General features: G+C 43.0%; 1 protein-coding gene across 8 annotated transcripts in view; it reads left to right on the top strand.

Annotated features, from left to right (window-relative positions):
* ARHGAP12 (Rho GTPase activating protein 12) overlaps positions 1 to 15689 on the top strand; it is a 399139-nt gene that overhangs the window by 280250 nt on the left and 103200 nt on the right. For all 8 annotated transcript variants that reach the window (XM_078663344.1, XM_078663346.1, XM_078663345.1 and 5 more), the window contains one exon: positions 3386 to 3484. In XM_078663344.1, coding sequence (XP_078519470.1) covers positions 3386 to 3484 — 99 coding nt within the window. The remainder of the gene's footprint in view (positions 1 to 3385; positions 3485 to 15689) is intronic.

The raw sequence follows: 15689 nt of genomic DNA on the forward strand, positions 1-15689 counted from the left end.
GGACTGGGCAGGGCGACACAAGTTATGGTGGATAAATATGGAGCTAAAATGGAATTCAGTTGCCTGGAATGGCTCTGATGGGTTAGAGTGCATTGAGCAGGGGTAGATCTGCTGGAAGTGTGCAGAGTTCCACCACACTGGGCGGCCCTGGCTGTGTCTGATCCGGTCACAGTTTCTGCTCCTGTTGATGCAGTTATGATGCACTGAGTGGGTCAGGCTACTTCTGATTGGCTTTTACTGGTGTTAAAATGCACAATATTCTCATGTTCGTGCCACTCATTGCCCAAAACGTGGTAATTTGTAATATTAAGCTCTCAATATGGACTTCATGACTTATTTCCATTGGTGAGAAAGTGTCACTGATTTTGTCGCTCATTGGACAGTAGAATGCCATTCAGCAGTACACATACCATGAAAATCTCACACATAAGCAGTCTGAAAACTTGGCAGCTATGTACATACCGCTTATAGGCTACCAGATTTCCCATTTGGATAAAAGTTAAACTTCGCCCGGACTTCTTCACCTTGGATTGTGACTTGATTTTGCCCGCGAAAGTGTCACTCATATTCATTGAAATGTCACTCATAATTACACCGAATTTATGAAAATGTCACACATAGCAATTTTAAACCTTGGCAGCTATAATGAGGCTCTCTGCCTCTTTTAGCCAAACAAGCCCATGTCATGTTAAAGAACCATAGCTAAAAATTGTTCAGGGGGTTCAACACTTGCTATGTTGGTATTTTAAGCACATAATTGCACTGGTTTAACTAAAATCACAAGTCCTAGAATACAATCTGCTGTAAGCTAAAAAGGCATAACTCTCAGAAGGAGTCTCGGATGGCATGGACATACTTGGCAGATATGTGCATAGCAAAAATTAGTTCCTGAAGGAGCCTTGGTCTTGCCTTCCTCACCGCGAGGGTGAGGAAGGCAAGAACCGGTGGCAGAAGATTTTCCATAAATGTGGCTACATTGTGGAATTCCCTCCCCCTGCACTTGCGCTTGGAAACGAGCACCCTGCGGTTTCGTAAACGGTTAAAAACTTACCTGTTCCCTGCCTAATTTCTTGTGTCTTTTGTTTGGCGTATTTCTCTGGATGAGCGCGGGGATGCCCAAGGGTAACCAGGAGCGTTATAAAACTCATAATAAATAATAAAATAAATTATAATAATTTCGGTAGTGCGTCATACTAGGAGAGCATGGGCAGTTTTAAAGTTAGAAAAAGAAACCATTATGGAGTACCTTTTCACTGTGTAGCTTGGATTCCTGCGCAAGTTTGCATCGTTCCCAATCAAAGCACTTCACTCACCATTAAGGAAGGAAACAACAGATTGCTAAACAAAAGTCTTTCTTGAAGCAGAAATAAAGCAGGACTGGATTTTTCATTTTTTTTCTGTTTACATATTATACCCTTTCCGGACAGTAGTACCTCATCTTGGAGATACCCAGGCAAAATAGTTAAAACCTGAAACACGTTGTGCCGGTGTTTGAAACAAAGTGAAGCACGTCGAGTAGGCAGGGCGTCTGTAATAGTTAGAAGTGCCCTAAAGGCATGTGAATATAAAAGACAATAATAATGTTCATAGACAAAGTTTTGTACAGAAGGCCACATTTCACTTTGACAATGATGAATGAAATGTGTTGATTATTATGAGGCATTTCATGGAAGCTGGCCGGCTTCAGTTTAACACAGTGGTAAGCATTGTGAAATGACTTTTGTGTAACTGCCTTCAACTTGCATTTAATCTGAATACACGATCTACACAAAAAAATGTTACTATAACGAAGTTCAAAAGAATTGATTAAACCAAAAAAGAATCCGTTTGTGACCGCTCCCTCAGTGCATATTCTAGTTTGCACCTACCTTTCTGTTTGATGCGCAGTGCTCCCGCCCACTATCTTCTGTATGACAAGGCTCTCTGTACGTACGGTATGACTCGGCTGATTCTTCCGTAGTACTGTCAGAGCAAAGAGCTAGCAGAGGGAAGTGAGAGGCCCGGGCTTCTCCATGAGGATCCTAGCTGCAAGGTGCTTTCTGTGTTCAGTTATACTGCCTGGCACTCAGGGAGTAAGTTGGCCAAAGTAAGTAATCAACTAGACGAGTTCAGACTGCTGTCTCTGCGTCGTCGTCCCTGTCTGTGGGGCAGCCGCGCAGCAGCTGCAGCAGCTGCAGCACACTGCATGATGCACTCTGCAGCAGTCTTCTTCTCCGAGACACTGAGTGCAGAGACTCACTGACTTGTCCCCCGCCCGGCCACACTACTTTTTGCGCCCACAATCACCGGCGATGCCTCTGATGCGCGGCGGCCCTCAGTGTCCTGTCGGTGAGTCGTCAGACAGTGACAGAAATTATTCGGTCACTCTGGTTTCGGTATTTGGCAAAGTGAACGCCGCCGGGGGGGTTTATTGTGGGCTGAGCACCGCAGACAGTCAGCAACGCACCGATGACTCGACGACTCAGATTGAGTCTATGCCGCTTCTGTCCCACTTTACCATACTTTCTCTTCCTCCAGGACCTGAGGAGGCACTACATTCATATCCGGATTATAATTCCGGGCCCCCGATGGTGTGCCAAAGCAAGTAGCAACCACTGCTGAGGGCAGACCCAGCACCGACGTCAGTCCAAAACCGCGTGCGCTGCAGGAAATATACAGCCAGGCACGGCAGGCTGGCTCCCCAGCAGAATTGTAACATTGTAGGCACTCTCAGCAACTCCGGAGCTGATAGCGAACAGTTAACTATTAAATTACTGAGCCCAGCAGCTGCTGGCAGAACGTCTCTGAGCAGCCCTGAGAGCCGGCACACAGGTGCAGAGGCGCCGGTGGCGCGCGCTGGCACCCTGCCTAGCCAGAGTTTCGGAGTGGCATTAAATGCGTGACAATGCATTTCAGTGCGGTGATGCGGAACACCGCACTGAAATGCGTGAGCGTCACACCTAATGTGTAATACTTGGCAGGCATGGAGTCTGGTAGACGCTGCTATTTCTAAGAGAGAAAAAAACAGCCAACGTTTTAAAAAAGAGAAATTGAAAGTGAAGGGAATTCTAAATGTTTGGTTCAAACATAGAATCTGGCTACACGGAAATTAGACTGAAAGTAAACAAAGGTGGGGGTCTCTTTGAGCTACTGAAGGCCAAGCAACTTGCACATTTTTCCCAATGATTTTCACTGATCAGAAGTAGCTCTCACTACAGAAAAGGTTGGGGACCCCTGATTAAAATTTATGGTGTTCCAGCAGCCTTTTCATGCAGGAGATCCAATTAAGACTCATTGTTCATACAACATATTTTAAACAGGTCTAGGGTGCCAGTTTAATGTGTGTCAAGAGACTAATGTTAGCGCTAATTAATATTTTTAGAAACACTTTCATTTATTTTTTTAGCTTAAAACCAGAAACGGAACAGAGCTGCTAATTCAATCCGACAGTGAAATATTAATCCAGGAATGGCATGATGCACTTTCACAGACAATTGGTAATCAGGTATGTCAAATACACAAGCCTCTTTGAGAGTTGTTACTACTGTATATAAAGATAAGGCGTGTTTTATAAATTGTTTGCCTTTTTTCAGCATGGAAAGTGCATATTGTTTTGAAAGTTGCTGGTCTTAAATTATAAATTGATATTTCTCATCTTCTCTTTTGTTCGTACATGGTTATGTTTTGACGCTAAACAGCACTAATTAGTTGGTAAGATATAATTAGAAAATCCCATTAGCAGGCGAAATACAGTAGCAAAGGTTTGTAGGGTCCTTTTCAGTGTTAATTTGATTGCTTTTTATTTGAGGGAATGTCAATGGCTTCAAAATGTACTGTATTCATCGTCAATGAAAAAACTTAAGTCTTGAAATAATTAAGAAAGATGTCATTTAATTCTACTTCACTTTGAGTCAAAGGGCCTTATTCAGAGTTTGCTGAACGGGTCACTCTGTCACAAATGTGGTGGATACCCCTAACAAGTGTATTGTAGCCTGTGTCACTTGTAAAACAGCGCACCTGATATCCATAAAATTTTGACGCAGTATCATCCGCCAAACTCAGAAAAGGGGCACAAAAATAATAAACTATTGAGATCGAATTTGACCCGTTAGTGAAAGCGGGCTGTTTCTACGCATTGACCTGTGCTCGCTGTGTCCCTGCCTCAGCCTTTGTTCTGCCCTGCCCGTTGGGGGACTGTTTGCTGCCGTCACCACCTGCACGAGATCGCGGCCTCTGGGGACTCTAAGTCCCAGCACCACCCGCGGCGCGCACGCCGCCCACGCTGCTCCCAAGCGCCAGGAGGCACAGAAAAGGACTCTGGGGCTCCTGCTCCGCGGGACGCGCGTGGGCGCGCTGGAAGAAGCCCGGGCCAAGGGTGGGCCTGTCCTTGCCCGTCTGTGCCCGGATGAGGCTGGGCTGGGCCCACCCTCTAAACCCTTGAGCGGGACTACCTGCATGGAGAACTGACAGTAAGGAGCAATCTTCTCCTTTGTAAAAGACTTCGGACACATTGTAACTGTGCCTACTTATTGAATTTTGCTGACTAAACGCTGAGTGGTGTAGTTTGCCTTAGGTTCTTAACTATAATCTTCACTATCCATCAGAAACGTACTGCGTATGCTTAGCTTATAGACTATTGTTTATGCTCATTGAGTCGTTTCTATTACAGCCATGGGTTAAAGGAAGATGCCTAGCCCTAAGACAGGAGATGTAGCATGAGCACCGAGTGGCACACAATAAACTTTACTAAGCTATCTCACAGGGGCCATGGGTGCATTAGATAAACAGATCTCATCCGCGGTGGAATCATTGGAGGCAGGCTCTGCCTCAGTGCTTGAACAACCCAAAGTACCAGATCCTTTGGGCTGAAGCCTGAAGTCAAAGCCAGCTCTAAACGGGTGTGTCCATCATCTGTCTAAGGAGATTGTATCGAGTGACTCAGTGTCCTCGATGCAACCTCCCCAAAAGAACCCGGTTCCACGGGAGAAAAAAAATGGGTGAACAGAGTTTGGGTGAGGGTACAAAAAAACAACTGAAGTCCACTCCGCTCACAGCTATAAAACAGGGCCAACAAGGGAAAAAGAGAGCGGGGACTAAAAAAGGTTCCTACAAGGGGAAGGAAGATGATAATAAAAAAAGTGGTATTAACTCTGTTGAATTGAGGAATCTAACGACCTTTGTAGAAAGACTGGACCTTCATTTGAGAGTTAGATTAGACCAACTGGGAGAGAGATTAACCCTTATTGAAAAATCTATTCCAAGAAACATCGCTCATATTAATGATAGAGACTCGATATCTCCCGACCTGGGCCTTGTGTCAACAGATAACAACATACCTACTAGCCAACTACATAGTACTGACATAAACCCTAGAAAAATAAACGCGGTGAAGCCGCCCAATCCTTTAAACAGCTCAAATAAGATGGGTAATGATTCTCACCCACAGACGACATCGTGCAACTCCAGAACTGTCAGAGTCAGAGAATGGGTATAAGGCTACTAGAACTATAGGAAACATTAATAGATCCAATCTCTCTGTACATCAATCACAGTGTAATCCAATCCCAGGACCTATCTCTTTAGGATACCAATCAAATAAACATCCAACACATCAGCACCTACACTTAACCACCGGAGGCAACTCCCGACGTAGTTGTTTTGACAAATGTGCCAAATAAAGTTCCACTTGAAAAAGAAAACTGGGATTCACTAAGAAATAAATCACTCCACTGGTTAGGTGGGAGGACGGGACCAACCCACCAACTCTTCACTGAGTTTATAATCGTAAGAAGGGTACAGCGGGTCGGATCCCATGGTAAAAGGTTTCCCGGAGATTGCATAGTTCTTACATTTAAAACCCCAGCACTAGTGAAGAATATACTTTGGGTAGAACGTAAGAACTCACTAGTTATGGATGAGATTAATGTTCTGCCACTTGGTTTCTTCTATTCCCCTTGCACTAGGGTTGAGAATGACAACAACACTAACTTTAATATTAACACCTATACGAACGATTCCACTCAAGGATACTGGTATAATGTTCAAACAATTAACAGGTACAATGCTCTTTCTGGTCTGGAGGAAATTGATTGATTGAGCAAAATAAAATACGCTCAACAAGGTAAATATAAAGTAGGGAGTGATTTTTGTTCCTCCCCTATGACATCTCCCTTAAAAGATAACTTGCAACCCCCTACTGTGTTAACTAGTTCTGAATCCCAGAACCCTCAGAATCGCCGTCTGGATAAGAGTATTGCTCTGATTCCATGCAGCCATGCTCAACAAGATCAGGTGGGTCCGGGGGAGGTGATTCAATCGGTTAACATCACATTTCCTGGAAGCACCATTTACCAGGGTTTGGCTAAGAAGGAAAACTCGGGCGAGTCTGGGCTCGGCATCGTTTTTTGGAACGTGGCAGGGCTCCGAACCAAACTAGCCAACGACGCATGGCTCAGATTCGCCAATAAATTCAAGGTGCTCTGTTTACAGGAGACCTGGATCACTTCTGCTGTGCACCTTAAGGGTTACAAGACCTATTTCTCTCCTGCTACCCCTTCTATATCGGGGAGAGCCAAAGGCGGTTTGATAACGTTTATATCAAACCTCCTAGATTTCAAAGAAATAGCCCCCCTTAAACGGGAGCCGAATTGTCAAATAATTACCCTTGGATTCAGTAAATATGATATTTACGTCTTGGTTAATTTCTATAACAATATTCACAATGCCCAGTTGATCTCTGTACTAAAAGAGATCCGAAACATTTTGTTGGATTTTAAGTATAAGAACACCAAAAATGTTTCAATAATATGGGGCGGTGACTTTAATTTATCCCCGTGCGTGCATAACAACGGCTTAACCTGTGGTTTGATAGACGAGAACGGGAATAATCTAACACGCTTACCGCATACAATAACTGGGAATTGTTTAAATGAAACATTATTTATCCTGGAACTTAGTTTGGCCAATGATTTAGTGGTACCCCAGGTCCCGATGACACGTACTTTTAATGGCAGGGGAGCTAGTACTATAATTGACTTCATATTTGCATCTAGAAATGCTGCATCCCGCATTCTAAATTTTAAGACTCACACCAATGCTACCAGCGACCATTACCCAAACAGTGTTAAGTTACATTATTCTAGCACCCAAAGAAAGAAAAATCGGTCTAGAACACTCTGACAAGATAACTTGACCTTAGATAAGCTAACTGGGTATTCGGTTAAGTGGGACAAAGTTGAGCCACTACGAATAACAACGGTGGTGGTAAAAAATTCCCTTGAATCAATAAAGACTTGTCTGGATGATTTTTCGTCTCATCAAGAGATTTTAACTGATTTTGAGGTTATAACAAGTACAATAAAAGATGCTTTGTCCATACAACAGAAAAATACTGGAAAGCCCAAGTGGTGGTTTAAATGAACTTGCACAAAGGCATACTCTGTCTTAAAACTCTCCCTACGCAAAGTAAAAAGGGATAAAAAAGTAATAGCGCTCCTTAGAAAAGCGTACAACAAGGCCATAAAAACAAGGAAAGTCGAACTAAAAATGAGGCATGATAACAGTTACACAAAAGCTGCACTGAAAAGGACAGTGCGGCCTTCTGGAAAATTGTTAAAACTCCTTTTTTATCCGAAGATAGGGAGACACCCAAGATAGAAGTAGCCATGGATGAATCATTATGGTTAATTCACTTCTCCCAAATATTTGAAATAAATGCCAAGGAAGTAATTCCACTAGGAGAAAGAGATAGGGCAATTTCCGCTGTTTGTCCCACACCCTTCCCTATTGCCTTTAACATTACAAGTAGGGAATGCCCTAAAGGCCAGCAAAGGGGGCAAGGCGCCAGGCCCCGATGGGGTCCCTGTGGATTTGTTCAAGTTTAATATGGACCTTTGGATTCCAATTCTTACAAAGGTCTTGGAAGCCTCTTGTGCAGTGGGCCTCATTGAGTCATGGTCTTAATCAATCCTGTTGCCGATATTCAAAAAAAGAGATTGCCAGAGTCCTTCCTGCTATCGTGTCATATCCTTGTTAGATTGCTTGGGTAAGGTAGCGGGACGTATTATTCTTGATCGTTTAAATCAATGGTCAGAGGACAAAAACATCCTGTCCGACCTTCAATTTGGGTTTAGGGAAGGCATGGGCACTACGGAACAAGCCCTTAATCTGGCTCTATTGATGGCCAAATATACAAATGCAAAGGGGGGGGGAGAGAGAGTCTGTACATGGCTTATGTAGATCTGTCAGCAGCTTTTGACTGCGTAAACCATTCTAAACTGTGGAAGGTCCTGGGTGACCTGGGAATAGACTCCGCCATACTAAATTTCTTCCAAGAACAGTATTCGAATGCTACGGCTAGAGTTAGATTTGGAACAGGAGGTGAACTCACGGCCTCCTTCAGAGTAGAGAGAGGGGTTAGGCAGGGATGTGTCCTAGTCCCCTTTCTTTTTTCGCTCTACACAAATGGGATAAAACAGGCAATGTTGATGCGGTGCCAGGACCTACCCTGCGTGAAAAAACTACCAATCCCCGCGCTACTATACGCGGATGATGCTGTGATTTTAGCGCGAACCCCCCTCGAACTCCAACAGGCTGTTGATAGATCTAAATTAGTCATATAGTTGTAGTATCTAAGGGTTAACATTAAAAAAACTTTTGTCATGACCTCTGGTGTAAGAAACCAGAAAACGTTGAGTGTTTACATAGAACATACTAAGTTGGAAACTTCTACCGCGCATCCCTATCTTGGAATTCTAATTGACAACAAGTGTTCCTGGAGACAGGCAATAGAGGCTAGGAAACTGCTGTTTATCCGGGCCACTAGCATATTAGTTAACTTTGCACATAGGCTGGGTAAAAGATCACCGGTAGAAATTATACAAATATATCAAGACAAATGTGTTAGCGCGGCGATGTATGGACCTGAGGTGTGGGGTTGTGGAAGAGTGGATGCCCTCCAAAAGGTAGAGAACTGCTTTTTGTGGTTCCTTCTATCGGTTCCGCGTGGCACCTCTACTTTTAGCTGCCACACGGAACTGGGCCTGCCATATATTACAGACCTGGTGAAACTTCAATCGATCCTTCTGTGGTATCGAATTTGGTCATCCTCGAAACTAGTTTTCAACCAGGGGCTTCTTTAGAAAACTCAGATAAAATACATTGGCTCTTGTATGTTAAAAACGTCTTGTCCGACCATGGCCTGATAAGATATTACCACAACCCCCCACTGATAACTGAGATTCCCAGGAAAAAATTCAAGAAATTGTGTTTGGTACATATGGAAGAACTGCGGGTGACCATGGAGTCATCTAAAAGTACAGTGTAACATATTCTATTAGTACAAACTACCCTGACCATGCAGCCCTATTTGACCTTTAAATTGAATGGATATGATAGGCTGGTGCTCACCCTGCTTAGAATGAACACATTCCATCGCCTGGTCACATTTCCTAAAGTTAACGACTGGTCGTCACATGGACAGAATGGCAACAAGTGTGGAGTGTCTACACAGTCTACACTCCATGTGGTCATGTTTTGTAGATTTTACCAGGAATCAAGGTAGCAGTGGGTAACACCAATACTAAAAATCCTGGGTCTGCGACAATGTCGCCCAGCTATCCTGGCAAATCTATATTTGGAATCAGTGTTTTGCAAAGAATATGGCTAGATTCTTGAAACTCTGTATACAACATAGACCAAACCTAGAACAAGAGCACTGAAGTAATTACTGTATAACATATTTTATGATATTTTCCTGCACTTTGTGTAATATTTATGCTTTATCCACTTTGAGCTTGCATTTTCGCACTTTTGGGCTGGTATCATCATTATTCTGTAAATATCAACCATGTTTTTAAACGTATTTATTATTAATCAAAAATGTAATTGTTCTTGTGTTTTAACAGTATTTTTAATAATGAACTTTTATGGTTTTTGTATTCCTAAAAACCGAATAAAGGAAATTTGATTTGATTTGACTCCGTTCATGATGTAATGCAGTTTAGGCCACTATGCAGTTAAAGTATTGAAAATATTGTAAATTAATGGTCGATACATTTATTGGAACCCCTTTAGTTTTCTGCTGGGAAATATCTATTGTTTACTGCAGTTTCCCTTTTTTAAAATTTTGTTTCGTATTGTGAAGAATAATACAAATCATTTTAAGTCTTGCAGTTATTGTAAAGTCCAAGCTTAAAGTCTTTGTACTTATGTGCTAAGCAGCAGCAAAGGAGGATTTCTGTACTCTTGCTTTTTCCTCTTGCACATAAGCAATGGAGAGGACCTTAACTGGCTTTGGGGATTCGCAAGTGTACATCACATATTTTGAGTCATGTCAACACATTACGGTGATGGTATTTTGTTGATTCTCTTGTCTCTTGCAGGGCACTGTAGAACACTTCAAGCATTATGGTAGATGAGAGCAGAATGGTGAAAAGTAACTATGAAAGGTTTCTAGACTGGTTGGAGGCAAGGAAACATTGGCTGGTATTCTTGTGGTGCGCCCCTTGATTAACTTTATTTGAATAGTCATACGAAAAGCTTTGTTTTCAAGAGTTTGCTTAACCACAGATAACTGGGGTACAGCTTGTTTCGGAATCTGGGCCTTGAATTCCAAGGCAACTATAGTTCCATGTTTCAGATATCCTAATCGGATCCAGAGGTTGAGTGAGGTATTTGGATGGTTGTAGAAAGGGGGCAGTTTTTGTACATATCCCCAGCCTCTGCCTAATAGGTCTTGTGAACTGCCCACAGTACTTTGAACACCATTTTTTATCCTGCTGTGATCTAGTTGGCAGTGTTTGATGCTGGCTTTACATGGTTTTGTTTTCTAATATTGAGACAGAGTTTGGCAGCTTGAGTCTGGATTCTTTGTAGCCAAGTCTGTACATGAATAGGAGGGTGTAAAGTTGGCCACTGTGGCATCAAAAGTGCCTTTTGGGGTGCATTCAAATCACTTGGCTATTGTTCGTGTGTGATGTCACACGCAAAGGCAAGCAAGACCAGCCAAATTGCAGATCAGTACTTTAGCCTGTCAATTGATGCATGACATTCAGGTGAGTTAATAGTCTTTCTAAAATGTCACCTTTTCCGAAAGGCAGTATGCCCTAATTTTAAAATTACCTGCTCATGAAGATGTTCAATAGGAGTAGCTTCTATCTCTTGGGTCCCCCATTTGTCTATTGCCCCCCCCCCCCCCCCCACATATCTTTCTGTTTCTGTCTCTCCATGTCCCATTATGCGTTGCTGTCTCTCTCTCTCATTGTCTGTGTCTTTCATTGTGAATTTTACGTTGTCTGTGTCCTGCTTTCTCTTTCTATGGCTTCTCAGTATGTCTCAGATTATCTGTCCCTAAGTGCATGTTTCACGTTCTTGTTTGTCAGTGGCGTTCTGCCTTCTGTGTAGGCCTGTGTGAAATGTAAAATAAACCATTGAAATGTTAGAATTTCACCAGTCAGTGAAATTTGCTAAATTATTTGAAGTTTCACATTACTCACTTCGGTGTACATTTCACCCACGGGATAGAGGTCTGCGCAGAAAAAGCCTCACTGATGCACATTTTATTCTTGAACCAGTCTCCTGCTGGTACCTTGGGTAACTTTACAAAACTTTTTTTTTTAGGCTTGAGGTGTGCCATCACGTGAAATGTCACTGACCGGCAAGCCACATCTTGCTCCTAAAGTGCAAGTAATTTAGCAAAATGTTCATGAAATTTGAAAAAGAGCTATAGACTTTAACACACCCCAGGCCTGCTACCCCTAGTGTATTTGTTTCTTTTCGTCAATCTATTACTTTTTTGTGTCTGAAGTCCCTTTTTTTGAGTGAGGAAGAGTTACTTGATTTCATAATACTCCCCAACTCAGTCTCAGTGTCAATCTTGAAAGTATCTGTTAACCTATGTCTGTCTGTTCCTAAAAGTACAGTAATCAATCAGTCTCTTTTTCTATGTTTCTTTCTCTTGAAAACTCTCATTTTCCCCTCACCCACCCATTGTACTGTGTCTGCTGTTTTATTTGTGTTTCATAGTCTAGTTAACTTTCTTGGTTTCTGTGGATGTAAATATTTTCAATTTTTCTGTCTGTCATTCTTCACGTCACTCTAGGTGGCTGTGTCTTCACGTCTCATGTTAAGTTTCTCTGTTCATGATTTGCCTCAGTAGGGTTTTGTAGGAAAGGACCTCTTTTTGTGTGGTCATGCGCCACATTTTTGGACTGGTGCTGCTTGTTTTTAACTGTAGTGGACTGGGCCCTGTTGTCCATGCCCCAATGCAGGTACTGTGACCCCCCCCCCCCAATGTATGTGCACAATGTGCTTAATACCTGATTTGCACATTTAACTTACTTGTGAGTCCCTAGTCTATGGCACAAGAAGTACCCATGGCTAGTAATTTAAATGTCACTAGCGGACTGCAACACTTATTTGTGCCACCATGGCAGTGACCGTGTGTAAACATGTCTTTAGGCCTGCCTTTGCCATCTACCTGGGAAGTTTTAAAACGGCCAACATGACTTGGCACAATAAACCCTTTTGCCAGGTCAAAACCTTCCATTTTAATGTACAATAAGCCCTAACCATGGGAAAGGCCTGAGTAGTCCATCAGGCAGGTGATTAAGATTTTAAAGAAGGCTTTGTTCCTTTTGTGTTTAACATGTTCTGACAGTGTCATCACAAAATTAGATTTTTCACTGTAGTAAAACCGGTGGTCCCATTAGCTAAAATGGACTTTCACAAGTCACCGAGCTAGGCACTTACATACATTTGGGGCCCCCAAAGGTATTACTCCAGGGTATCAAATAAATAATTATATTAAACCCAATTCATCGCTGAGGTCGGATTAAGGTAACATTTCATAGGAAGGCGACTTAAGACGTCACTACTTTGTAGCCCAAACCTTTGCTAGCTTTTCCAGTCTTGTCTGTAGGAGTTGTCACCTGAGACAATATTCTCCTCCCCCTGCTAGAAAGTGCGAAGTGCTCCCAGGAACCGGGGAAAAAGAGAATTGCTGAAGGGAGGAGGTGTGACTTCTCTAGCAAGATGACTACTGGGCGGTGGCCACAGATGACCCAGCTTCAAAGAGGCTACTCCCTCAGTGAAGCAAATGTTGTTCACACCTTCACCTGCATGTTCCTTTGTGTAGATAGACAGGCTGGCAACTCCTCTGGTGGGGGAAAACCTGTTGCAGAGCCAGTTTTCCAGGAGGAGTGGTTCATTTTGCTGGGTACATCCTAGAGGTGTGCCCAGGGCTCCTCAAAGGGGTAGAAGGCTTGTGTCATCTTGCCTTAGGGAAGAGAACGGTTCTCTGGGATATATTGGTTGCCAAACCCCCAGGAAGCAATGTTAAGTGTGACAGGTTGCCTTGAGAACTATTGCCCAATTGGCTAGTGAGCCCTCCCCTCCAACATACAAGAAGATGGCATAAAAGTGGCACCCCAGACTTAAAGTCCTCTGATCACTACTGGACCAGAAGAAGGACAGCTTTGCTGCTCCCTGGGCCAGACAAAAAGAGGCTGAACTAAAGACTGGACTGCACCAAAGGACCTGCTTAAAGAACTGAGGCCACTCGTGGAAATGAGCTCTACAACTCCAAGGATGACAGAAGTAACCCCCAAGGGCTAGATTGCAAGTCTCTTGTTGAGCTTCTGGGCCACCAGCAGCTAAAGGAAGCTGTACCCATCAAAAGGCCAATTGCCTAGAATGCCAGCCCACTGCTGGACGACAAACTGTCTACTGGCTGCCTCGAGGTGTCCCCAAGTCCGTGAGAACCATAGCCGAAGTCAAAGTCCCCCAAAGAAAAGGATTTGTTCACCTGTAGGCAGCCACTGAACCTGCTGTAGCCGGGAGGCTAGTTGACCAGTGGCAGTTTGACCTGCACATACTCCCATGCAGCTAATATGGACACAGAGTCCTGAGGCTGGAGCAGACCACTGAAGTTTGTGGCCCCAGGAAAAGTCACTACATCTCTTGAGCATCTTCATTGTCCTTCATCACCATTATCGGGACCACTTCTTGGCTAAACCTCTTCAAAGGAGAAAAGTACACTGAGGGTCCTAAGACTGTTGACTACAGCAGTTAACCTGGCCAACTGGAATTGAGTGATCCCTGTGACAGACCTGTAGTAACTTCTCATTCACAAATTGGTAGGAACTCTTCTTTATTAGAATAAGTAAAAGCGTACAACAAAGGTGCTGCTGCTCCTCTGAGAAACAACTCAGATCTCATCAGGAAGCATTCCACACTAGCATCATTACATTCTACAGTGTCACACATTCTACATTCTACCCAACCAATCTAACTAATATAAAGATACTACACATCCCCCTTCTTTATTAAAAACAAAAAGATAAAGAACATCACAATAAAAAAAACCTGTAAAAATGAGTCCTACTTGCATACATATTCTTCTAAAAACTTTGGAGTAGTTACTTTCCTTCCACTCCTAGTATAAACGTGTTGTTCACCATTAGGCACACTAACAAAATTACCAGGAATAGAGTCCAGAGGAATGGGATTTGTATTCACATCAACACACCCATCAACCTCAGTTGCTCCCTCAGGAATGCTACCCTGAATACTATCTTCCACCACGACATTCTCCTGAGTAGGAGCAGTATTAGGTTGAAAAGAGGTCGAACTAGAAGACACGACTGGATTCAACCACCAGAAATCACCCCCACCCTCCTCCTTCAAATTGGTTTTCAACAGTGAACACCTAGCCAACGCAATCTTACTCATGTGATGAATGGTACCATCATCTAACATAACCGTGTTGCGCATAACTTTGGTAACTGTCTTAGGATCTGAGAAACGGGATTGAAGTTTGCTAATTTTCTTTGAGGATTTAACCCTAACCGATTGAACAACCTCAACACTCGCCTCTTTAGTACCATGTTTCTTATCATAATACACTTTGTTCTTGTCCTGAGCCCTAGAAATATTTTCTCTGACACTCTTCGAGTCCCACACATCTTTTCTACTCCTGCCCATCCAAACTGGGTTCATTTTGCAATAAGCAAATCTGCCTCTCAACAGACCAAAAGGGCTTTCACCACACGTATCATGCACCGTTATCCTATAAGACCATAACATTTTATCTAATTCAGAGCGCCAGTCTTTCCTTCCTTTGCTGGCCAACTGTAAAGTCCCTTTAATCACCCTGTTAACTCGCTCAACAACTAAGTTCCCTTGAGGATGATACAAAGCTGAAAATCTCTGTTTAACACCTGTAGCTTCCATGAATCCCTTCATAGCATCAGATTTGAACTGAACCCCATTATCTGTTAAGATAGAGGCAGGCAAACCCTCTCTAATAAAACATTCATCCAAAAATTTAATTACAGTGTTAGTGTTAACATTCTCCACTTTAAGTTCTACCCACCTCGAAAACAAATCCACTAACACCAAAATATACTTGAGAGAATCGTCTTGCCACAACACGGGACCCATTATATCCAAAGCAATATCCTCCCATGGCAACTTGGGACAACCTAAAGACGACATGGGGGGATTGAATGTCTTCTCACTCTTATCAGAACACTCACAACTAATACAATCTCTAACAGATCTTTCAATTTCTAAGTCAAGCCCAGGCCACCATTACAATGCCTTAATGTTTCTCTTTGTCCTCGAAATACCTGGATGCCCTTCATGACCAAAAGCAATGATTTTAGAGCGGACACCCCTGGGTGGAATAAGCTTCTCACCACGACACACAA

The sequence above is a fragment of the Lissotriton helveticus genome, chromosome 10 (genome assembly GCF_964261635.1).
Source record: "Lissotriton helveticus chromosome 10, aLisHel1.1, whole genome shotgun sequence".
NCBI classification, from domain to species: Eukaryota; Metazoa; Chordata; class Amphibia; order Caudata; family Salamandridae; genus Lissotriton; species Lissotriton helveticus.